The 24,892-nt window shown below is 38.3% G+C and overlaps 1 protein-coding gene and 3 pseudogenes across 1 annotated transcript in view; 2 read left to right on the forward strand and 2 right to left on the reverse strand.

Moving 5' to 3' along the window:
* The window catches only part of LOC102814023 (DNA-directed RNA polymerase II subunit RPB4-like), a 24,473-nt gene extending 12,870 nt beyond the window's left edge, over positions 1-11,603 (forward strand). The window contains exons 3-4 of the mRNA XM_006876199.1: positions 9,765-9,860; positions 11,513-11,603. Of these exons, the coding sequence (XP_006876261.1) occupies positions 9,765-9,860; positions 11,513-11,591 (175 nt within the window). The 3' untranslated portion in view covers positions 11,592-11,603. The remainder of the gene's footprint in view (positions 1-9,764; positions 9,861-11,512) is intronic.
* LOC102817746 lies at positions 2,856-3,588 on the reverse strand (annotated as a pseudogene).
* Positions 11,604-15,037: 3,434 nt separating the features above from the next.
* LOC102814411 lies at positions 15,038-16,438 on the reverse strand (annotated as a pseudogene).
* Positions 16,439-19,461: 3,023 nt separating this feature from the next.
* On the forward strand, positions 19,462-20,278 carry LOC102820746 (annotated as a pseudogene).
* Positions 20,279-24,892: the final 4,614 nt, after the last annotated feature.

A 24,892-nucleotide genomic window follows, 5' to 3' on the forward strand; every position in this document is an offset into this window, starting at 1 on the left:
AAACATCTGGCCTCTGGCCTTGAGCTGCCTGGCTATTTATGCATATATCATATTCTTGGAGCTAGAGTACGTGTTCAGGCTAATGTACAGAATGGAGATTGACCGAGCCTCTGGAGGGAACTAATAACTGAGGCCTTGTCTATTTAAAACGCTTTCCTGAGCCTGACTAGAGTTTAGTCAAGCAGTTTCTAGGTAGGCAAAATCAGTTTGGTCCTTACACCAGCAATGTAGGAAGGTCCCAGTCTTTTCCATATTCTCACCAGCATTTGTTGTTTTCTGGGTTTTTTTTTTTGACGTTGTGATTAATGCTGATGTGAGATGATACTCTCATTTTGTTTTGCTTTGCATTTTTCAACTATAATTAGTCCCTTATCTAATAGGTCGTTTTTCCCAGTCTGTGGGCTTCCTTTTTACTCTTTTGATGGAATCTTTCGATGCACATAAAGTTTCTAATTTTTAGGAAGTCCCAATCTATTTTGTCTTCTACTGTTCTGTATTTTTACGATATTTGATAGTGTGTGCCTGCCATGTATTAGAGCCCCTAACTTTGTCCCTCTCTTGAGTAAGCATGGTGTGAAAGGATACAACCCTGACTTACACCTTTTCTGACTTTAAACCATTCACTATCCTTCTGTTCTTTCTAACAACTGACTCCTGTCTATGTACGGGTTCCTCCTGAGCACAATTAAGTGTTCTGGAATACCCATTCTTTGCAACATTATCTATAGCTTGTCATGATCCATACAGTCAGAAGCCTTTATATAGTCAATAAAGCACATGTACACATCTCTCTGGTATGCTTTGCTTTCAGCTAAGATCCATCTTATGTCATATCCCTAGTTCCACATCCTCTTCTGAATCCAGCTTAAATTGCTGGCAGTTCCCTGTTGATTTACTATTCCAACCGTTTTCAATTATCTTCGAAATTTTACTTGCATGTTATATTAATTATATTGCTCGATGATTTACCACATCCCATTGGGTCACTTCTCTTTGCATAGATGAGTGAGCCTCCTATGCTTCATCAGTTTGTTGAAATATTGCAATTTGTATTCCATCATTAACTGGATTCTTGTTTTTCACCAATGCCTTTAGTACAGCATGAACTTCTTCCTTCAGTACCATCGGTTCTTGAGCACTACTACTTGAATTGGTTGAACGTCAACTTTTTTTTTTTTTTCAACCATTTATTTTTGGTACTATAATTGTGATGCTTTTTTATGATGCTTTCTGCATCATTCAGTATTTTGCTCATGTTGTTGTTGTTAAGTGCCATTGAGTCAGTTCCAAATCAAAGCTACCCTGTATAGGATTTCTGTGGAGCAGCTAGTGGGCTTGAACCACTGGCCTTGCAATTAGCTGTTCAGTGCTTATCCTGAAGCACCATACCAGGATTTCTTTTACCCATAGAATCCTTCATTATCTCAAATTGAGACATGACATGATTAAAGAGACAATTGAACAAGATGAAATAATCATAACAAATATCTAGGCTCCCAGTGAAAGAGCTCCAAAATATATAAAGCAAACTCTAGATGAATCTACACTAATAGTGGGTGATTTTAATACACAAGTTTGACAAAGACACAGAAGAACTAAACAACACAGTCAGCCAACTGGACCTTATAGATGTGTACAGAGCATTCAACCCAACAACTGCACAATACATATTCTTTTCCAGTGCACATGGAACATTCTCCAGAATAGACCATGTCTTAGGCCACAAAACAAATCTCCATAAATTTACAAATATCAGATTGAGGCATGAATTTTTCCTTCAGTTCTTTCAGATTGAGAAATGCTGAATAAGTGCTTCCCTTTTGGTGTTCTAACTAGGTCTTTGCACATTTCATTATAACACTTGACTTCTCAAGCTGCCCTTGAAATTTTCTGTTCAAGTCTTTTACTTCCATATTTCTTCCATTTAGTTTAGTTTCTGTACACTCAAGAGTAAGTTTCAAAATCTCTTGACACAGATTTTGGTCTTTTCTTTCTTTCCTGTCCTTTTAATGACCTTTTGTTATCTTCCTGTATGATGTTCTTTTTTCCTACGGTACGTTTATTTCAACCCAGCAATTAAAGTTTCACAGAAAGCCTGTTATAGAGACTATGATTTTATCCGTAGCACTGACTCTCATTTACATATCACATACACACACACACACAAATTCACTAACACAGGCACTTCTGACGAAGAAAACTGGTCAAAGTTGCTATTCTTTGAATTACAGTTAAAACACACAAATTTTAGAACACAGTCTGAAGGAACGCTCTGTCTAGTCTGATTCACATTTTTAAATGAAAGATAGCAGTAAATTGGACTCCTTCAATTATTGCTTTGATAAAATGTTATGTGTTTCATAAAAATTTGTGCCTTTCTTCTAAATAGAGTAAATACTAACATCATTGTTCCTAGAAGTCATTCCTGTATTTTATTTAATATTTCTCCTACCTTTCTAAAGGGATAAATTAAATAATTATGCAGCTATAAACCTTACATCATACTTTTCTCTATGATATAACTTGCATTAGAAAACTCCATATTTTTATATAGTATATGTCAACAAGTAGTAAATGTAGTTTCATGGCTTATTTAAAATTTAAGAGAGGAAAACATAGACAACATTTGTCACACCAATATGTAGTTCTTCTTTTTATTTTTAAAGGAAAGGTCATTAATTTAAAAAGAGAGCAGAAAAAATTTAAAGGTTCCCAGCAATGATTATTTCTGATATGTATGAGATTTTAAACATAATCTTATATAAAAGGCTAAAAATCAACCTAGAAGATTAAGTTCTGCATTAGCTTTTTAAATATCCAGGTGATTTGTTATATCAAGAAAGTCTAGCAATTTACTATTGTTGGAGCCTCAGTTGTCCTTGAAACCACTCTCTCCTTGTGTGGACAGAGCACTGCACTGACTACAATAATGCGTCTTCTACTGGTTTCTTGGGATTTTCCTCCAGCTCTGCTTGATTGCTCCAGACTCAGACAGTTTCCACTCCAAGTCATCTCTTGGCAGGTTCATGCCACCAAACACTATTGGGCCAATAAATTTAGCCTTGATAGTTCCTTCAAGATAAACAACTATTGCAGGCAGATTCCAATCAGGATAATTGGGGATGCACGTTGTTGAAATGGCTTTGATAAATTTGACATCAGGAAACTGTTGCCAGTTAAATGAAGTGTTGATTTATCAGAGCACAGAGGGGGATCGCTTGTTTGCAAAGGTACAAGATTACCTACAAACCCTTAACCAACTTTCGTAACTTCTTGAACATAATCCTTTCCTGAAATCTCCAAAACTTCTCCACACTTATTCTTTAGTTTAGTTGCTTTGCACTCAGCCAGTCTTTGCTGCATGTACATCTCAATAGCACGTTTATCCTCCTCATTAAATTCATCTTCATTATCCTCCAGCTCTTCCAAAGTCATATCTTCATTACATTTTCACAACTGACTGCTGAAGGATTTGCTGCTTCCTGTATTCTACTTCATTTTCCAATTCTCTTGACTTTCCTTTGAGGGCAAGATGCCCTTTTTGCATAAGATGTCATTCCACTCAGTGTCATCGTTGGGGTCCTGCATTATTTCCAATTGCTCAAGCCAGGTTAATAGATGCGCATCCCACCCCTCATCTCTCTCCTGCACACGAGCCCTGTATGATGTTGTTGATGTCATCCCATAACTCCTCTGATCTTTAATCATTAATGTCTTGAGATGGTTTCTAAATTCAGGTGGGATATATTCAAGGTTACATTTTGGCTCTTGTGGACTTGTTAAGTTTCAACCTGAGCTTGCATGTCTGTTCAGCAGTCTGTCTCTTGCTTTCTTTCGGCTGATGATACTGAACTTTCTCACTGTTTCTTCCTACAGATGTAGTCTCTTAGATTCGTATATATTTTATTTGGCAAGGTTCATGGGTATCATCACTTTTTAGGTTGCTTAAGAAAGCTATTTGTAATGAATCAGCCATTGGTCTTGCAAAATTCTGTGATGTGATCCCTGGCAGCATTTCTGTCACCAAGGTCATATTTTCCAGCTACTGATACTCCCTTGTTGTTTCCAATTTTCACAACATAGTTGATCAGTTTCAGACTGAAGACGGCAGAATTTTTCAATTTAGTCATCATTGGGCTCTAGTGGTTTGTGTATAAATATGAATAATAGTGGTATTTAAAGGTCTTCTTCTAAGCATCATACTTCCTTCTAACATACTTCAAGATAGATCCTGAAATCTTCCTTTTGACAATGAATGTGACACCATTTCTCTTCAATTTGTTGTCCCATAATAGTAAACTATATGATTCTTTGATTCAAAAAAGCCAACACCAGTCCATTTCAACTCATAAGTGCCTAGGATATCAATCTTTATATGTTCCATTTCATTTTTGACAGTTCTCAATTTTTCTAGAGTCATACTTTGTATGTTCCATGCTCCAATTATTAATGGATGTTTATAGCTATTTCTGCTCAATTTGTATTGTACCAATCAGTAAATGAAGGTCCCGAAAGCTCTGCTCCATTTATTTCATTATAGTCACCTCTGCTTTCAGGAGACAACTCTTCCCCAGTTATATTTTGAGTGTCTTCTATTTGAGGGACTTATCTTTGGCACTCATATCTGACTGTGGATGGAGCTTCAGAGGGTATGGTTGTGACTGGGCCGTATGGGCACAATTGCTATCTCCTAGGAGTCCTGGTGTGGCGCTGTGGGTTAATGCGCCAGACTGTAAAGCCGTTTGAACTGCAAGGTCGGCAGTTCAAGCTCACCAGCTACTCCTTAGAAACCCTATACAGGGTTGCTATGGGTCAGAATTGACTCAAAGGCACTTAACAACATGAGGTTGGAAAGAGAAGAAACCCTCCCCCCCATGCCCACATAGACAACAAGCAAAATAAACAAACAGCAATGAAAATACAAAATAATAGAAAGGAAGAAAGATGAAAACAGAAGCAGCCAGAAACAAGAATAACTGAAAAAAGAAAAAAGAGATGTGAAAATGGAGCTATATAAGAGAAAAATTAGAAAATAAAAAGAAGAATTAGCGGGTGGAACAGGGCAAGGGAAAATGGAAAGAGAGAGACTAGAGATTAGTAAAACTAGATACATAGAAGTAAAAGAAGAGAGAAAATGAGAAACAGAAGGAAAAAATAAAAGCATAAATAGGATAAAAATTGAAGGAAATGACAAGAGAAAGAATAAACACACGCAAAAAAAACTGCCACAAAAGTGCAAAAGGGAAAACACAAAAATACCAGTGCAGCTGTCAGACCTCGAGAGGAAAACTCTCTAGGGGGCTCCTGCCAACCAAAAAGCTGATGAGGTGGGCATGGAAGGAATAGGACAGTGGAGTTCCTGGCCCTCACTGGAGTTCCTACAGGCCTACGTGTTGATCTATGTTCAGGATACTCAATCCAGAAGTTGTTCATGGAGGCCCTTGATGTAGCTGGTTTCAACGTCTATTAGGGCAATAGGACAGCTTTGGACAGGGTGACTGGTTATGAGGGTTTCTGCTAGACTAGATTAATGCTAGTCTGGTGACTCTGGGTTCTGTAGGTCTGAAGCCAAGCCCACCTGAAGCTTAGCACCAAAGCTGCATATTCTTCCTCTGCCTCACACTGCCATGACTCACAACCACCTGGCTCTGAACTCCATAGAATGATCTACACTAGGGGTTAGTGAGGATGTAAGCTGAAGACACCTCTTGTCACCAGGTGATTGGAATTCCACAATAGGAGGAGACAAGCACAGAGAAAATTGTAGAAGAGTTGTTGGACGAAAACTTCCGTAACATCATGAAAGACAATAAGATAATAATACAAGAAGTTGAATGAATCCCTAAAAGGATAGATCACAAAAGAAAATCACCAAGACTCATAATCAAACTTTCCAAAATCAAAAACAAGGAGCAGCTCGGGAAAAACAAAATATTATCTACAAAGGAGAACCAGCAATATTAAGCTCTGATTTCTCAGCAGAAACCATGCAGGTAAGAAGGCAATGGATAACATATACAAAACTCTGAAGGAAAAAGATTGCCAACCAAGAATCATACCCAGCAAAGCTGTCCCTCAAATATGGAGAAAATTAGTACATTTTCTGATAAACAAAAATCAAAGAAATTTGCAATGACCAGACCAATTCTACAAAAAAAAAAAAAAAAAAAAAAATGCTAGCGGGTGTTCTTTGGCCTGAGAACCAACAACAGCAGACAACAACGTAAGATTACCATACATGACAATACCACACAGAATTCAGTCCAGAAATCAAAGTATTTAAAGTAAAAACAAAAAATCTACAAGAATGAAAATAGGGAACCAGAGATAACAATGTATGAAATAAAGGATAACCTCAAAGAAAAATAATACACCTGTATGTTGTTGTTGTTGTTAAGTACCATGGAGTCAGTTCCGACTCATAGTGACCCTGCACGGGGTTTCCGAGGCTGCAAATCTTTATGGGAGCAGAAAGCCTTATCTTTCTCCCGCGGAACAGCTAGTAGTTTCAAACTACCGACCTTGAGGTTAGAAGCCTGATTTGTAACCACTACGCTACCAGAGCTTCTTATATACCTGCATACCACCCCCCAAAAAAAAATCAGAAATATTTAGTAAACATTAACACAACAGAAATGAGAGTGAAAAGAAAACCCCCAAACAAAATGTGCTCAGCATAGAAAATTCTGTGGAGCAAAGAATACAGCTGCACCACAAAATAACACATAGAAAATTACAACAATCAATTCATGCCTATTGATAATTGCACTGAATGTAAATAGATTAGATGTACAATCAAGACATAACAGAATGGATGAGAAATCAAGGATCCTTCGATATGCTGTCTACAAGAAATATATCAAGGCCCAGAGTCAGTGACATAGCCATTGAGGACTAGAGTGGAGAGTGAAGCATCCAGCTGATAAAAAGAGAGGGCATATGCACAAGAACACCCACACTTTCATAATACCCATTTGACCTGACCTCAATGACTGGATGATCAGAGCTCAACCAGAAGAAGAAAGAAGAGGAAAAAAAAGAGTAATCTGATACAATTTGATGAACTTGACCTACACCTATGGATGCAGTAGCTCAAAAGAACAAATCCTTACAGCAAGGATCATTCCCACCCGCTCCATACACAGAGTAGACAGGGATGGGCAACTTGGACATTGGCTACCCAAAATGCGGGGGCTACAAAGGCAAGAAGTGACTGGCTTACAAGCCTTCAATAGGGAACCTAGATTCAGAGGGTGTGAAGGAAGGTAGACTCTCCAGTGAGTAGTATACAATCTGTCTAGACGGGGCTGATGAAATGAAATGCAAGATGGGTCTCTTGTGATACAATAGTGAGTAATTGTTATCAGGACTGCTTGTGAGGGCTGGAAATGTAAAGGTAGACGTTTTGTAGCAAGGAGGGGAGTAATTAACTTTTCAGCAGAGGCCCCTGGGGCCATGAAGGGAGAAGAGCGGAGAGCAGGACCCTACCCAGAGAAGCAGTGATGCCTGAGATGGAGGCAGAGACGATGACGTGGAGAGATGGAGCAGTTGGGGACTTTCCCGGGGCAGGCCTGTAGTGTATACCCTTTGGTTGGTTGATGATGCATGGAGGGGATTATAACCATAGCAATGAAACAATATGCAATAGGATAAATGTAAAACTAATGTTCTCCCATGTAAACTATCACATAATTCACAATAAAATATTAAAACATATATATATATATCAAAGAATGGATACAGCCTACATGCCCATCAGCTAAAGAATGGTTAAAAAATTTAGTGTATACACACAATGGAATATTACAAAATGTTGAAGAATAATGAATTTGTAAAACAACTTCACAACATGGTTGAACCTAGAGGACATGCCAAGTGAAACTAGTCAATCACAAAAGGACAAATATTGTATGAGATTAATATTATAAAAAGCTTTAAGGTTTTCTTGGTAAAATAAGCACTCTGATGGTTACAGAAGGAGCAGGGCAGGGAAAATTATTCTTGGGCTGGAGGATAGACACATGTTAACATGGATGACAGGGCAGGCAATATACAACAAGAGGGAGTTTAGCATAGGAAATATGGTAGCGTGAGACACAGGGAGGAATAGTTAAAGTGATTAGAGGTAAATGCTGTTAACTGTTGAAACATAGAAACTGATGACCTGTTCCGTAAACTCACTCAATTAATAATATAAAGATTTTTTTTTTTTTTAAGATACATTGATAATTACTGGTGATTGGAATCTGAAAGTTGGAAACAAATACGAAGTAAAAGTAGTTAGAAAATAATGGACTTGATGATAGAAACATTTCTGGAGATTGCATGATAATAATTCTGCAAGACCAACAACTTCTTCATTGCAGATACCTTTTTTTTTTTTTTCCTTAAATGTTTTATTGTGAATTATGTGTTAGTTTACATGGGAGAACATTAGTTTTACATTCATTCTATCGTATATCGTCTCATTGCCATGGTTACAGTCCCCTCCATGCAATCCTTCCCCGTGCCCCACAGGTTTTCAGCACACAGTCGCTCTCCCTCTCTGGATCTAAAGTCTCCTTTTTTTAAATAATATAATAGGCCTTTTATTTTCAGTGTCTTTGTAAAAACCATTCTTTGTCTTTGGTGTTGGAAACATTACTTAGAGGTACTCATTCATCTATGCCAAGAAATTTCATTTTTGACAACTTTTAATTTTCTTATAGTCATACTTTGTATATTCCACATGCTGATTGTTACGGGATTTTTGCAGCTGTTTCTTCTCATTTTGAGTTGTGCCCAATTACAAGTAAAGGTCATGAAAACTTTTCTCCATCCGTATCATTAAGGTCAGCTATGCTTGGAGGGTCCTGGTTTGGCTCTGTAGGATAAGCACTGAACTGCTAAAGTCAGCAGTTGAAACCTACCAGCTGCGCCTTGGAAACCTTACTTTACAGCATAGCTATAAGTTGGAACCGATTCAATGGTACTTAACAACAACACACTTTGAGGAGGTCATATTTTGATAGCCTTCCAACCTAAAGGGCTCATCTTCTGGCACTTTGTCAGATAGTGTTCCACTGCTACATAAGGGGTTTTTTAATGGCTAACCCTTCAGAAGTTACCCACGTCTTCTCCCTAATTTGTTGTAGAGTGGATGTTGAACTAAAACCTGTTTACCATTGTTGGTATTTAAAATACCAGTGATGTAACTTCTAGCATCACAGCCACACAAACTGTACAACAAACTGACAGCCAAGTGGTAGAGTTTGTATTAACAGTATTCCTTTATATAGTTTGAACAGTCTTAATAAATGCAGATTATACATATATTTGTACAAAGCAAGGTATTTACTTAATTTTAGATAAATTTTAATGAGAATTTTGTTTAAGTCAAAGTTAATAACAAAGGAAGTAAAAAAGAGTAGAAGGGAAGAGCATTGTAGCACAGCAAAAGCAAGTCCTGGGCCAAGGAATTCCGAATAGTAGTTTTGCAAAGGCAGAAGCTGCTTTGCCCCCACAGTAGAAGCGGGTCTGTCCTGGGTAACCCTCTTCATTTTCATTGTGTCTGTCTTACTTCACTAGAACTTCCTGTTCTTCAGGAACAGGAAGTAATTTGAAAGTCAAATTTTGCAGCTATACCTCATCAGATTGGAAAGATTGTTATACTATATGTTCTCTGTTTTGTTGCTAGGTGTATTTGTTCCTTTGTTTTTAAATTAATTGATCATTCTTTGCATATATATTTATGTATTTGTCTTAATTGTCTTCCCTATGATCAGCTTGTTGCTCCAGAAAAAGCTTCATAAGTTTGAGTTGGCTTGTTTGGCAAATCTTTGCCCTGAGACTGCTGAGGAGTCCAAGGCTCTGATCCCAAGGTTAGTAGTGGATATGTAAGCATTATGTGTATATTGGATGCATTCCTACAACTAAAATTTCTGTCTAGTGGTATGTACATTCAAAATTTAGTTATTATCAACATTGATTGACAATATATAAGAATGATGGTCTTATACCACAAAAGGTATTAGCAAGAAATTAGAACAGTTGTAACTCTCATACAATGATAATAAGAATGTAAATTTGTACCTACACTTTGGAGATGAATTTGGCAGAATCTAGAAAAGGTAGAGTCCTGGTGCAGTGTTGTGGGTTAATGCACTGGACTGCAAGGTCGTTTGAACTGCAACATTGGTGGTTCAAGCTCACCAGCTGCACCTCAGAAACCCTATACAGGGTCACTATGGGTCAGAACCGACTTGAGGGCACTTAACAACAGTAAAGGTAAAGATGTACCCCGTGACCCAAAAATTCTTTCTTCGATACATGCCCTAAAGAAACTAGTCTCAGTTTACAAGAAGATATGTTCAAAGTTCATTACTGCATTGTTAGTGATAGAAGAAATTTTACAACAGTCTATCAGTGAACAGTAGAATAAATAACTATGCTATTGCATATTCATACAATATGTATTATACAGCAGTGAAAAATTAATGAACTGAAACAACATGGACTACATGAAAAAACACTAAAAGAATTTTTAAAGAAAAAATTGCAAGTGGGTACATACAGAATGATGTCTTTTCATACAAATTTTAAAATCAATACTACATGTTGCTTGTTGTTTGTTAAGTGGTTTAGAGTCAATTCTGATTCATCGCTACCCTGTATAGGGTTTCCAAGAATTGGTTGGTGGGTTTAATCTACCAACCTTGCAGTTAGCAGTCCAAAGCTTATTCTACAGTGCAACACCAGAACTCTACATGTTGCTATGGATACACATATGTCTCATAAGTAAAAATAAAATGTAGACAAACCAAAGTTGATTCTGACAGATAAATAGCAACTGATAAATTGTTGTTGTTGTTAGGTGCCATCAAGTTGGTACCGACTCATAGCAACCCTATTCACAACAGAATGAAACACTGCCCAATCCTGGGCCAACCTCACATTCATTGCTATGTTTGGGTCCACTGTTCAACATATCTCGTTTGGGGGAGGGGGTCTTCCTCTTTTTCTCCTGATAAATAGCAACTGATAAATATCACCTATAGAATCGTAGATAATTCTGGGCAAAGGAGAGAAAAATATTTGGTTGGGAGCATACACAGTGTAATCAATTGTTTCTGTCAGATTTTCTTTTAAAAAATCAAGCTCAACTAGAACTAATTGTTAAAGTTGTTGTTAAGTGTTGTTGAGTTGATTCAAACTCATAGCAACCCTGTATAGGGTTTTTGAAGATGGTTGAAGGGTTTGAACTGATGACGTTGCTGTTTGCAGTCTAGTGCTTATTCTACAGCACCACATCAGGACTCCAGTTATTAAGGTTAACTTATTTTTTATATGTTTGAAAATTTTCTTACTGTTTTTTAAAGGAGAAGAAGCAGGTAACAGAAATATAGTTGAATTTAAGGATGTCAGTTTTTAGACATAAATTGAAAAGTGGTTGCATGGTGTTTAAAAATGCATTGAAGAATGTGGGAGATTTGTCATTCACTAAATCACCCATTTCCTTTTTTTTTTCTTGTAGCCTGGAGGGACGATTTGAAGATGAGGAGCTGCAGCAGATTCTTGATGATATCCAGACAAAGCGAAGCTTTCAGTATTAATCTCAGAACATCTTCCCAGAGCCTGAGATGTCCTACACAGAAATTCTACATTAGAAAACAGTTGGCCTCCATTGGGCAGAACAATGCAACTTGGTTTTAGGTTAGGTTCTCATTTCAAACTTGACTGTTAGACTGTTAAACTTCAGGAGCTTTGCAATGGCTTCCTAGGCTTGCTAAATCTCTGGCCTCTGAAAAAGGTGAGATGCAAATAAACCATGATATGAACTACTTCATCCTACCTCATCACATAGTATTTGGTCCCTATTTTATTTTTTATTGTTAATAATTCATGTTTTCATTTCATTGTGTTTGTAGTTTTTGTAACAACAAAAGATCATGGGAAGTAGCTCACCACAGAAAACAGTTGCAACCAAGGTTATCTGAGGAAAGTGTGGGGCCCATCACTGCAGGTAGTCAGATATCTTTGCCATTTTCCTGGACTGTCACAGAAGGTGGATTTGGAATACATGCCATCAAGAACATACTTTATCACCCCAATGCAGACTTTTCTTTCCTAGGCCAGACTTGACAGTCTCAATACCTTGAAGCCTGCTGGTGTGAGTCTTCCATTCCTCATCTCTGGGCTTGCTAGGTAACAACAGGAGATATGCATAACTTAGAAAGAGAAAGTCTGCTACTTCCTGAGCCGTTGCAGTGAAGACACTTGATCTAAGGCTGATTGGGAGAAAGGCTTTAAAAGCTGTTTAAGATTTACCTATGTCCATTATCCAAGGAAAAGACTCAGAAAGGAACAAAGTTAACTTTAAAAGGCAAGAGTGTTATCAGCTGCTGGATAAGTCAAAAATAAAATATTCTTATTTTCATAAGCTTTTGAAGTTTTTGAAATTACGTGATTTCTAAGTAACCAACTTTTAAAAAGTTACTTGCTCTTTTTCTTTTGTTTGGCTGATTTATTTTGTCAGCTACAAACAAATAATGCACATGAATGAATATATATGTATAGGTTAAATTCCTGAGTCCAAGGGTACATGCATTTAAAATTTTGATAGAAATTATAAATTATCGTTTCATGACAAACTCCAAGTAGCAGTGTCCATGACTACCTGCTTTCTCACACAGTTATTATCAGGGCTTTTTTTTTTTTTTTTTTAATTCTAGTAGATAAAAAATGGTGTCTAACTCATTTAAAATTGCATGTCATGTATTATGAAAGTCCTTGAGCTTTTTTTTTGTTTAAAAATCATATGTGAAAAAGGCGGGCCTTAATGGCGGCTAGGGTGGAGGTACAGTGAAGTTCGCCATCAGTGATACCACAGAATACCAGACGAAGCAGATCCAGGACAGAGCTCCAAAACTCGGAACCACAGAGGAATATTTAAAAGGTTTGAAGGCTTATAGCTAATGGAACTTGTAGCAAAAGTAAGACATCACATACTTTTGAATCTGCCAGCCTTGGCAGCTGGAGCCAACAATTTAGGCAAAACCAAATGGCAAGACACACCACTAAAAAATGCTGTGGGAACCTCAGATGGTTTTGCTTTGTACTGGTTTTCTTCTTTTGGTATCTGTTCATTGGCCCCACCCTGCTGCTTGCATATCTTAATTCTGATGACTAGAGGGGGTGCCTGAGTGAGTGGACACTCCCCACCCTCACCACTGGTGAGTTATTTTGCCACGCATGCACACAGATATTCTCAGCCCAAGAGCAGGCCCTGAACTGTTTGTTTTGTTTTTTTTAAATATGGGAAAGGCCAGGACGGGTGTAGACAGGGAAAGAGAGTTTAAAAACAAAACAGGCCAAAAATTAAAATAAATCCTGAGATATAGCATAACAACAAACAGTGGCATCTTGAAATTTCTCGGTGGCTTTGAAGGCAAGAAGCTGAAGAGAGGACATTAAAGTCATACTCATATTAGGCTACAGATTTTTTTTTCTTCTTCTCTCCCTCCACCTTTTCTGCAATTATATACTACCAGTATTCAGTCTAGTTTTTTTGGGGTTTTTTGTCTATATTACCAGATTATATTTTCTTCCAGAAATATTTTAATAAAAATTGGCCATTCCAAGAAATACTCACTGAATGCTCATCAACACGAGAACTATAACAAAAGAGACAATCCATCACATGGCTACAATTTAAAGGAAAAAACTAGCAAATTAGCAGATACTGAAGCACATTGTTGTTGTTGTTAAGTGCCTTCGAGTCGGTTCCGACCCATAGCGACCCTGTACAGGGTTTCCGAGGGTGTAAATCCTTACGGGAGTAGAAAGCCTCATCTTTCTCCCGCGGAGTGGCTGGTAGTTTCGAACCACTGACCTTAAGGTTCGCAGCCCGATTCGTAACCACTACGCTACCAGAGCTCCATTAGCAAAGTCTAATTAATGTCACATTCCTTTTTATGGACTATGATTAGGAATCTGATTAGATTCTGGAGTAAACACAAATGCTGTAATATTTGGGTGAAAGGACCTCTATGGAAGGATCTGTCCTCAAAGGCATTCCAGTTTGAGACTCGATTTCAGAGTAAGGCATAACAAATGTTAACAAAAGACAGAGAAGGATTCGGAAATTCCCCACATACTCTGATCCCGAGAAAACAAATCTAGGGTTGTTTTTGTTTTTATTATTTTTCTTTACACAATTGCCAAGAATGGAACCAAAGATAAATAGAAGGCACAACAGTTTTGCTGTTTTGTTTTGTTGCTGTTGTTATTCAGATTTGGGGGATTTTTTTGTGTTTTTGGTTTTTTACAAATACAAATTAAACACAGAAAAACTACTTCAAAAAATTTTAACAGTTCAAGAGAAAAGTGTATCAGTTGTATTACAGACATTTAAAACTTATCATACAATTTAAATGTCAATTAAAAAAAAAAAGTAGGATCTGACATTGTTGTGTGATAGCAAAAGAACAAACCTCTAACACTTTTTCATTCCATTTTTAACCACACCAGTGAGAATCAAAATTATCAATTTATCCAATGGCAATTTCTCCACACCAGAAGATGACTCTCAAAAGAAGAAATAATTTCAGTTTTTCTTGCTTTCAAAATGTTTTATCCAATCCTGTATTTCTTACAGGTTTTGAAACATGTAGAAAATAAGTGAGAAATATTCCAATGAATGAAACATACCAAATGTCAGTAATAAGCAAGACACATTCCTTTGGGGAAATGGCTGTTAAAAATCCAGTCTGTATAAGCAAGGAAATTCAGTCTTTGTTTTTTTTTTTTTCTTCTTTAAAAATCCATTTTTCCTAAAATATCATTCCACAAAATTGATAGTGAAGGACTAAAAGATCAGGAGGAGAAAGGAGGGTGGGGTGCACACACCATTAACACAAAAAGGAATAAAAGTGTTCAAATGTTAAGCCGTTTATAACAGATTAGGCTCATACTCCAAGATACCAAAGGTGGTTGAAGAAATTCCCTCTTCTGCAGGAACTAGGGTTTCTACTGCTGTGTGATGACCAGTGAAGAGGGTTCACTGCCTTGGAGCAACGCCTCTTCCCACTCCAAATCCTGGTTTCTGCACCATGCCTCCTCGAGGAGGGCCTCTCATTCCACCACCCAGCCCGCCTTGAGGGCCTCCAGGTCCCCGCAGGCGGTTATCTCGACAGTCTCCTTCCCTGGCGGCTGGCGGCTCGAGTCTTCTCTTCTACATTCAGACAGACTTCACCTCTAAACATGATAGGCCTGTTACTAAGAACTTTCTGAACAGGTTCAGAGTCATCAAACACAACAAACCCAAAATTGGGTAGTTTCCCACCACTGTTAATGCGCAGCTCCACCACATTCCCATAGTTTTGGAAGAAGTCTTTAAGCTCTGATTTATCCACTTCATGAGGCAGGTTGCCAATGAAGAGTTGGTGACTGTCAGGGTGTCTTACAATTCTTCGAGGTTCAACATCACCTTGCTCACCAGCCTCACGAGTTGGTCTAGGGCCCCTCTGTGGAGGAACATTGATTCGTTGTTCTCGCACTCTTGTTCCCTCTGAGGTCTCTGCAGTGGAATCTGAGATTCAGGCTTAGACTCTGGACGGGGCTGTGAAGTTGGAACTTTAACAACATGAGGTGGGATCCCAGTAACCGGAACAGCTCCACTGGGAGGAAGATTCTTACTAGTCACAAATGCCCAAGAAAATGTCCTCAAGTCTTCCTGTGCTGTCTGAGCTATGTCTGCAGGCCCTGGGGAAGCCCTCTGCTGAGTCTCCTCAGGAGCACTGTCTTCTAATACCAGCTCAGAGTTCTCTTCTTGGATTTCAGATACAGGTTCTTGTTCAGGTTCTGGTTCTGGATCAGGCTCTGGTTCTACAACAGTTTCCTCTAAATGTTCTTCTAAGTCATTGCTGACAGTCTGATCATAGAAAGTTCCAGCGTCATCGGCTACCACCTCTCGTGTCTGCTGTCTTTCTTCAGGCTCCTCTACTTCTTCCTCAGATTCCTCCTGAGGCTCAGTGACAAAGCCACCAAAGACTTCATCTTGGTATCTGAAGATATCATTATGAACATAGAACTTATTTGCAACAGAGCCCTCAGGGGCAAGGACAAATGTCTGCATAAATCTTCACAAGGCTTGGTTGTTATTAGAGAGCAACCCCATCACCTGGACCACCACACCATCGTTCAGAGTAGCATGAGCATCAACATGGCGCATCTTAGTGTGGCAATTGGTAAAGTTTTGTGACATCACTTTCCTATGGATTTCTTTTTGTCCATAGACTGCATCTGCTGGTTTTCCATTTGAATCCAATCCTCTATGGACATAAGAAGAGTTCTTACCATAAAATCTATGTAGCATGTCTGGGGCCTGGTTCAGCAGTGTATAGTACTGTCTCACAAATTCCCGCCCAACCAGCAGGGGACTAGGCTTCTCCATAACCATTGCTTTGGTCAATTCACCCTGGACTGCTAAGCATGAGAGGAACAGGTTTTGCTCCACAACTGGGCGGATGGCAGAGAACCCCAACGCGACTGCATCCGCCTCAGTCTAGTTTTTGTCTTTTTGTTGTTGTTGCTTTTTTTTTTTTTTTTGCTAGTGCTGTTTTGCTGTTTTATGCTCCACCCTCTACCTTTGGGGGACTCTTTTCCTATATTAGCCAAGAAAAGACAGCAACTGCTGCCATATAATCAAGCTACAATTACACTCTATAAAACAACAAAACCCAGGCAAGAACCAATACCAACTGCCATTACCAGGAAGACACACAACACCTGTGAAAGTTACTCTGAGTTAAGCAATAAGAGTGAAAGGGGAAGCCCACATGCTGATTACATCTACCTGGAAGCAATAAGAAAGTGTAAAAAATACCAAAACACATACTCAAGTATTAAGGCCACAGATAAACACTTAACATGTCCAAGAAGCAAAAGTAGATAACCATATCAGCACATGTCCAGAAACAAAATCTCTGAGACAAATAACCTAGAGGTAGACCTGGACTAATTCTGGAAGGAGGGCAGGCCTTGGGAATGCCTAAAAAGGAATTCAGAAAAATGATTATAAGATGTTTCAAAACACTTTACAATGGATTTGAGAAAAATAAGGAAGAAGTCAGGAAAGTACTACAGAAACCATCAAATAAGATAAAGTTTTGGAAACAATTCAAAAGCTACAGAAAGAGGGCCAAATGATCAATAATAGATTATCAGAAATAGACAATACTCTGAGTGGGCAAAGGAGTAGAATAGAAGAGATGAAAGGCAGAACTAGTGAGCTGGAAGACAAATCTCTCAATACTACTAAGATAGAAGAACAAACACAAAAAAAGATTCAAAAGTCTGAAGAAGGTCTAAGATTCATGTTGGACAACATGAAGAGGAATAACTGAAGAATTACCGGCATACCAGAACAAGAAGAATCACACAAGTCCACAGAGGAAATAGTTGAAGAAGTGCTGAAAGAAAAAATTTCTAATATCCTGAAAAGTGAAAAGATAAGCATTCAAGAAACTCAACGAACCCCAGGAAGGATAGACCTCAAAAGAAAATCAGTGACAGGGAAAGTGACTGTGTGCTGAAGACTGGGGGGTGGGGAGTGGGCAGAGGTAGTGTAGGGGTAGACTTGCAGGTATACCCTTTGGTTGGTTGATGATTCATGAAGGGGATTGGAACCATGGCAATGAAATGATATACAATAGAATGAATGTAAAACTAATGTTCTTCCATGTAAACTATCATATAATTCACAATAAAACATTAAAAAAAAATCAATGAGACATAATCAAGCTCTCCAAAATCAAAGATAAGGAGACACTCCTGAAAGCAGCTAGGGAAAACAGAAGTGTTACATAAAATGGCAAGTAAGTCAGATTAAGCTTAGATCTCTCAGTAGAAACCATGCAAGCAAAAAGGCAATGGGGAGACATATAAAATCCTGAAAGAAAAACATTGCCTTTATCCAGCAAAGCTATCAATCAAATACAATGGTGTAATCAAAACATTCCAGGATAAACAGAAGCTAAGGGATTTTGACAAAGCCAACCCTGTGCCACAAAACATCCTAAAGGGAGTTCTGTGGACTGAGCACCAACAAGAACAGATAACCAGATATTGACATATGTGGCAGCACCTTCCAGAACTAAATCAACAGAAGGAAGAGTCCAGAACAGAACAAAACTATAAGAACAAACTCAGAGAATCTGGGAGGTCTATGATCAAAACAATTACAATGTAAAAGAAGGTAAACATGTAGAAACAGAGATCCAGATGGTGAGAAGGTGAGGTAGATTACAGGATAAAACAGACTACACTAAATGGAGAGAAAAGTTAATGGACTATAAGGCAACCTTAAAAAAAAATTAACACTTCGCAGCATACCAAGAAAATGAAAATCCAAGAAGAACATGGAAACATTAAAGCTATGAGGAAACCCACAAGAAAGAACACAAAAAGCATAAATTCAACAAAGGGAGACACACAGAACAAAGAGCAGCAACACCACAAAAAAACATGCAAAATGACAGCAATTAATCCATACCTATGGATTGTTACACTGAATGTAAACAGATTAAATGCACCCGTTAAGAGACGGAGAATGGCAGAATGGATAAGAAAACAAGATCCTTCAATATGCTGTCTGCAAGAGACACATCTCACACACAGAGACAAAAACAGATTAAAAGTCAAAGGATGGAAAAAAATATACTAAGCTAATTGCAATCATATACGAAGAGGAGTGGCAGTACTAATCGCTGATAAAATAAACTTTAAGGCAAAACCCAGCATAATAGATAAAGATGGACATTAACTCATGATTAAAGGGACAATTGAACAAGATTATATAGCCATAATAAATATCCATGCTCCCAATGAAAGAGCTTCAAAATATATAAAGCAAACTCTAATAGATTTGAAGAAACAAATACATGAATCTACAATAATAGTGGGTGATTTTAATACACTACTTCCAAAAATGGATCGAACAACCAGAAAGAAACTTGACAGACACAAACATTTTGAAAACTACACAAACAAAAGTATACAAAACAGATGAGTGGGACATACTAAAAATTAAAAACTTATGTGTATCAAAAGACTTCACCAGAAGAGAAACCACGCAGGCAAAAAGGCAACGAGGAGACTTATATAAAATCCTGAAAGAAAAAACTGCCAACCAAGTACCCTCTACCCAGAAAAGCTGTCAATCAAATACGATGGTGTAATCCAAACATTCCAGGATAAACAGAAACTAAGGGATTTTGCCAAAGCCAATCCTACTATGAAAATCATCCTAAAGGAAGTTCTGTGGACTGAGAACCAACAAGAGCAGAAAACACCCAGAGAGTGACGTATGTGGCAGCATCACCCTGAACTGAATCAATAAATGGAAGAGTCAAGAACAGAATAAGAAGCTTTTTTCTGGCAAGCAACTCCTCTTTTGTCTTCTTCTTGAACTCTGCTTGCAGCATGGCCGCCAAACACTCGTCTTTGCTCCTGTCTCAAATGAAGAAACCTAAACTGCAGGAAACTTCAGCCTCTCTGAACTTGCCAAAGGGAGAAAAAGAACAGCAGGGAGCAACTGAACATATTGATGAAGTACAAAATGAAATAGACAGACTTAATGAACAAGCCAGTAAGGAGATTTTGAAAGCAGAAAAGAAATATAATAAACTCCACCAACCATTCTTTCAAAAGAGGTCAGAATTGATTGCCAAAATTCCAATTTTGGGACAACAACATTTGTCAACCATCCACAAGTGTCTGCGTTGTTTGGGAAGAGGATGAAGAGGCACTGCATTATTTGACTAGAGTTGAAGTGACAGAATTTGAACATATTAAATCAGGTTACAGAATAGATTTTTATTTTGATGAAAATCCTTACTTCGAAAATAAAGTTCTCTCCAAAGAATCTGAATGAGGGTGGTGATGCATCCTCAGAATCATCTGAAATCAAATGGAAATCTGGAAAGGATTTGATGAAACGCTCAAGTCAAACATATAATAAAGCCAGCAGGAAGAGGCAGCATGAAGAACTAGAGAGCTATTTTACTTGGTTTATTGATCATTCTGATGCAGGTGCAGATGAGTTAGGAGAGGTTATCAAAGATGATATTTGGTCAAATCTGTTACAGTACTATTTGGTTCCCGATATGGATGATGAAGAAGGGGAAGGAGAATATGATGATGATGATGATGAGGTTTGGAAGATATAGAAAAAGAAGGGGAAGAAGATGAAGATGATGATGAGGGAGAGGAAGGAGAGGATGAAGGAGAAGATAACTAATGAGAACACTGATGGATTCCAACCTTTTTTTTTTTTTTTTTAATTTTCTTCAGTCCCTGGGAGCAAATTGCAGTCTTTTTTGTTTTTTCCTTTTCTTTTCCCCCTCTTGTGCTCAGTCACCCTGTTCTTGAGGTCTCTTTTCTCTCCTTTACACCATGGTACTCAACTTATTTTGGGGGTTGGGTGAATATCTTGAGCAGATACAGTGGGAAAAGAATCTACCCCTTTCTGTTCCTAAATTAATTTTTATCCCTTCCTGTCTCAACAAAAACTATGGAATCAACACACCACCATGCTCTGTGGGAAAAAAAAACCAAAAAACTTTCTGCTCCCTTCGCTCTGCTGGAAGCTGGAGGGTGCTAGGCCCCTGTGTAATAGTGCATAGAATTCTAGCCTTTTTCCTTCTTTCTCTGTATATTGGGCTCAGAGATTACACTGTGTCTCTATGTGAATATGGACAGTTAGCATTTACCAATGTGTATCTGTCTACTTTCTGTTGTTTAAAAAAAAAGGAAAGTAAAATCTTCAAAAAAGGGGGGGTTACAGAAGGTCAGCAAAGGGTGGGTTTGAGATGTTTGGGTAGGTTAAGTGGGCATTTTGACAATATGACTTCTCCTTTGGCGTGTTTAATTGTGATGTTTAACAGACATCCTTGTAGTTTAAGATGAAACATTTAAAATAAAATTCTCTCCTAATGATGACTTGAGCCCTGCCACTTGATGGGAGAATCAGCAGAACCTGTAGGATCTTATTTGGAATTGACATTATCTATTGTAATTTTGTTCCTGCTTATTATTATTATTATTATTTTTAATTCTTTTTGTTCTCACTGGAAAGGAAAGATGATGCTCAGTTTTAAATGTTAAAAGTGTACAAGTTGCTTTGTTACAATAAAACTAAATGTGTACACACACACACATACAAAAAAGAATAGAATAAAATGATAAGAACAGAGCATCTGGGAGATCAGTCTGTGATCAAAACAATTACAATGTGAAAGAAGGAAAACACAGAGGAACAGAGATCCAGGTGGTGAGAAAGTCAGGTAGATTACAAGACAGAATAGACTGTCTTAAATGGAGGGAAAATCAATGGAATATAAGGTAACCACAATGGTGGGGTTGGGGTGGGGTTTTAGTTCTGGTGTTCAGGAGAGCAATACAAGAAGGGGGAGAAGGTGGAAGAACAAAATAGATAGGAGGAACACTGAGACATATTTGCATGGCCTAAGTGGGACAGAGGTAAATAGTGATGCATGCTCAACCTTGGAACAACAGGGCTCTGGGATCTAGGCATAGTTTGAAGAGGGGAAATAATACTAAAATCCTTGACTATCTAATGAATATCGGTTTCCATTGCCTACAATTGTAAAATAGACACTTGAGTGGACTAGAAATGAATGTTGGGAAACATGATTACAGAAAACTTGTAAGCTCGTCTTCAGCCTATAACTGCTTGGAGTACCTTAAAGGGGTTCTACAACTTGCCCAGTGAAATAAGCCTTTTGCAGAGTCTTTTCAGAGTATAAGACTTTAGGTGGAATCCTGAGTCCCATCCAGAACCTTCTGAGGTGGGACATTCCTCTAGCAAGGACAAGTAAACCAGCCTGGAACAGCTAAAGCGACAGAAGATACAGCATCAAAGACAGACCATCAGGAAAAAACAGCATGACTGGCTACCACAAGAATAAGCAAGCTGTTCGCCAGGAAGCTATGAAGGCAAGCAATCAAGATCCTTCAAGACAAACCCCTCTGTAAGACTGAAACTCAAAGGGAACACGTAGCCATGTAAGCTTGCTGGTGACCACATTGGTGTACTGGTGAGTGGAAAAAGGGGAAAGACAGCAGTGATGAAATGGGCTGAGTTAATGTCCCACAGTTCATTGACTCCTGTTGACCTCGAGATGAGAGAGAGAAGAGGAAGGCCTTGTTGGTCCAAAGTGTGGTGAGACCTAAGGACATCTGAGCCCATGGGCAAAGACCTAACCACAGAAGGCTAGAGCTGATATTGAAGCATCCAGCTGATATGAAGTGAGGGGAGATGCACAAGAACACTCAAACTTACAGACAGTACCCATTTGACCTAGCCTCGATAGCTTGATAATCAGAACTCAACTAGAGGAAGATTTTTTTTTAAACATTTTTTTTTTTTTTTTTGGATAAAGGAAACAAGGGTAAATTGCTACAATTTGATGAACCTGACCTATGCTCATGGAGGTAGTAACTCAAAATACCAATAGAGAGGGAAGGAGTTTTCACATCAAGGATCAATGCTATCCCCTCTGTACACAGTGTAGATAGGGATGGGCAACTTAGACATTGGCTACCTAAAATAAGGGGAGGAGGCTATAAAGACACAAATTTGACTGGCTTACAAGGTTTCATGTTGGAGTTTAGTTTAAGAGTGTGTGGGGGAAGAAAGAGTTCCCACTGAATAGTTTTCACTTTGTCTAGATGGGTCTGGTGAAAAGAGATGGGGATAAGATTCTTATGATTCAATAATGAGTAATTGTTATCATGACTAATTGTGACTTCCACAATTGTAAAGGTAGAAGTTTTGTAACAAATATGGGGGCGTGGTTAATTTTACAGTACAGAAACAGAGGACCGTCAAGGGAGAAGAGCACAAGCAGAATGTGGGACCTTATCCAGAGAATCAGTGATGCCAGAGCTGGAAACAGAGATGGCGACACGGAGAGAGGGAGCAGCTACGGGCTCTAGATTCATGGGAAGAGAGGCACTAAGAGCTGGTGGCCAGGAGGCAGACTTGCAGACTTGCAGAATGTGTCCTTTGGAGGTGTAAATTAATATATGTGCCTGAGTGGGTTTTTTTTTTTTTTAAAGAGCTAAAGTTAATAGTGAGAAATACTGTTAACTGATGGTACATGGAGGGGATTTTAATCATTGTAATGTAACAAGGTGTTGAGTGTAAAACTGATGATCTGCCCTGTAAACTTTCACTCAATCCACAATAAAAAACCTTTAAAAAAGGAGGGGGGTGGGGATAAAGGTAAATACTGTTGACTGATGGTACATGGAGGGGATTGTAATCATTGCAACAAAGCAAAATATGATTTATGGACTGTAAAACTGATTTTTTAAAAAATCTGAATTACCCAACATATCAGAGAAATGTTGCAAGAAAGTAAAATAATATATAAAGCAAAGAAAAACAAAACAAAAAACCACTTCTTTAGAAACGTGTAACATCACAACTCTACCCCCTTTTCAGAAACTAAATGAAAACAATGGGTTCCAAATTCTATAGATAGTAAATGTTACAGAAAACTAAAAAAAAAAAAGTATCTTCTGGTCTTCTACCTGCTCCAGGCTGGTCTACTTGTCCTTTCAAGTGGAGATTTCCCACCTCAGAAGAATCTGGATGGGGTTCAGGATTCCATCTATGTTCTTATGTAATACAGGGGCTCCGTAAGAAGTCTCCTTCACTGGGCAAGTTGTAGCCCATTTTAGGTATTTCAATCAGTTATAGGCAGAAGACAGACTTACAAGCTTTCTATGGTGATATTTCTGGCTATTTCCTTTCTTTCCCCCTCAAGTGTCTATTTTATAATGGTAGGCAAGTGAAGCCAAGATTCAAAAAACAGCCAAGGGGAGAACAAGATGGCTGATCGGGTGGAAGTGCAGTAAGGATATCCTTCAGCAACAACAAAGAATATAGGACCAATCAGGCTCAGAGGATGGTCCCAGAACTCTGATCCATGTATAAAGGAATATTTAGAAGACTGGAAAGCTTACAGCTAGGGGAATTTGTAGCAGAAGCAAGAAATCCATTGCTTTCTAATTTAAGATGCTCAGCTGCTCCAGGAGCCACCATCTTGGGTGAGACCAAATGGGGAAAGGATCAGAGCAGCCATGGATGCCTGACTGAACCACAGAGCTAAAGGTGTGGACATTCTTTTCTTTTGGTATCTGTTCATTGGTCCCTTGCTCTCTGAGCACCTCCATTCTGGTGACTATAGGGGTGTCTGAGCTAGTGGACACCCCAGACCCACCCTCAGAGGGTTCTACTATGCATGCACACAGATCTCCTTGACATTTAAAGAAACAGATTCCACTTAAAACCAAATGGCCACAACTGGACCTGAACTGTTTATAACTAGAAAAAAGGCCTGATTGGCAATTGTAGAGCAAGACAGGCAGACAAAAAAGGAAATATGCTGAAAATCAAATCCTAAGTTATGTCAAAACAACCAACAGTGGCATCTTGAAATTTCTCAAGAAGAAAAGTGAAGAGAGAAGTCCATTTCCTGATCACATCTACCTAGAGGCATTCAGAAAGCATAAAAAATACCAAAATACACACCCATCTAAGTATTAAGTCCACAGATAGCTCTTGAATATGCCCAAAAAACAGAAGCAGATGACCATATCTGACCATGTCCAGAAACGAGATAAAGTGACTGAGGCAAATGAACTGGAAGTAGACCTACAATCCATACTGGAAGATGGGCAGGCTTTGGAAATGCATGAGAAGGAATTCAGAAAAATGATTATAAAATGTATCAAAACACTATATAATGGAGTTGAGAAATATAAGGAAGAAGTCAGGAAAGCACTACAGGAACAATCAAATAAGATAGATACAGCATTGGAA

This window comes from Chrysochloris asiatica, unplaced genomic scaffold (assembly GCF_000296735.1).
Source record: "Chrysochloris asiatica unplaced genomic scaffold, ChrAsi1.0 scaffold00363, whole genome shotgun sequence".
In the NCBI taxonomy this organism is placed as follows: Eukaryota; Metazoa; Chordata; class Mammalia; order Afrosoricida; family Chrysochloridae; genus Chrysochloris; species Chrysochloris asiatica.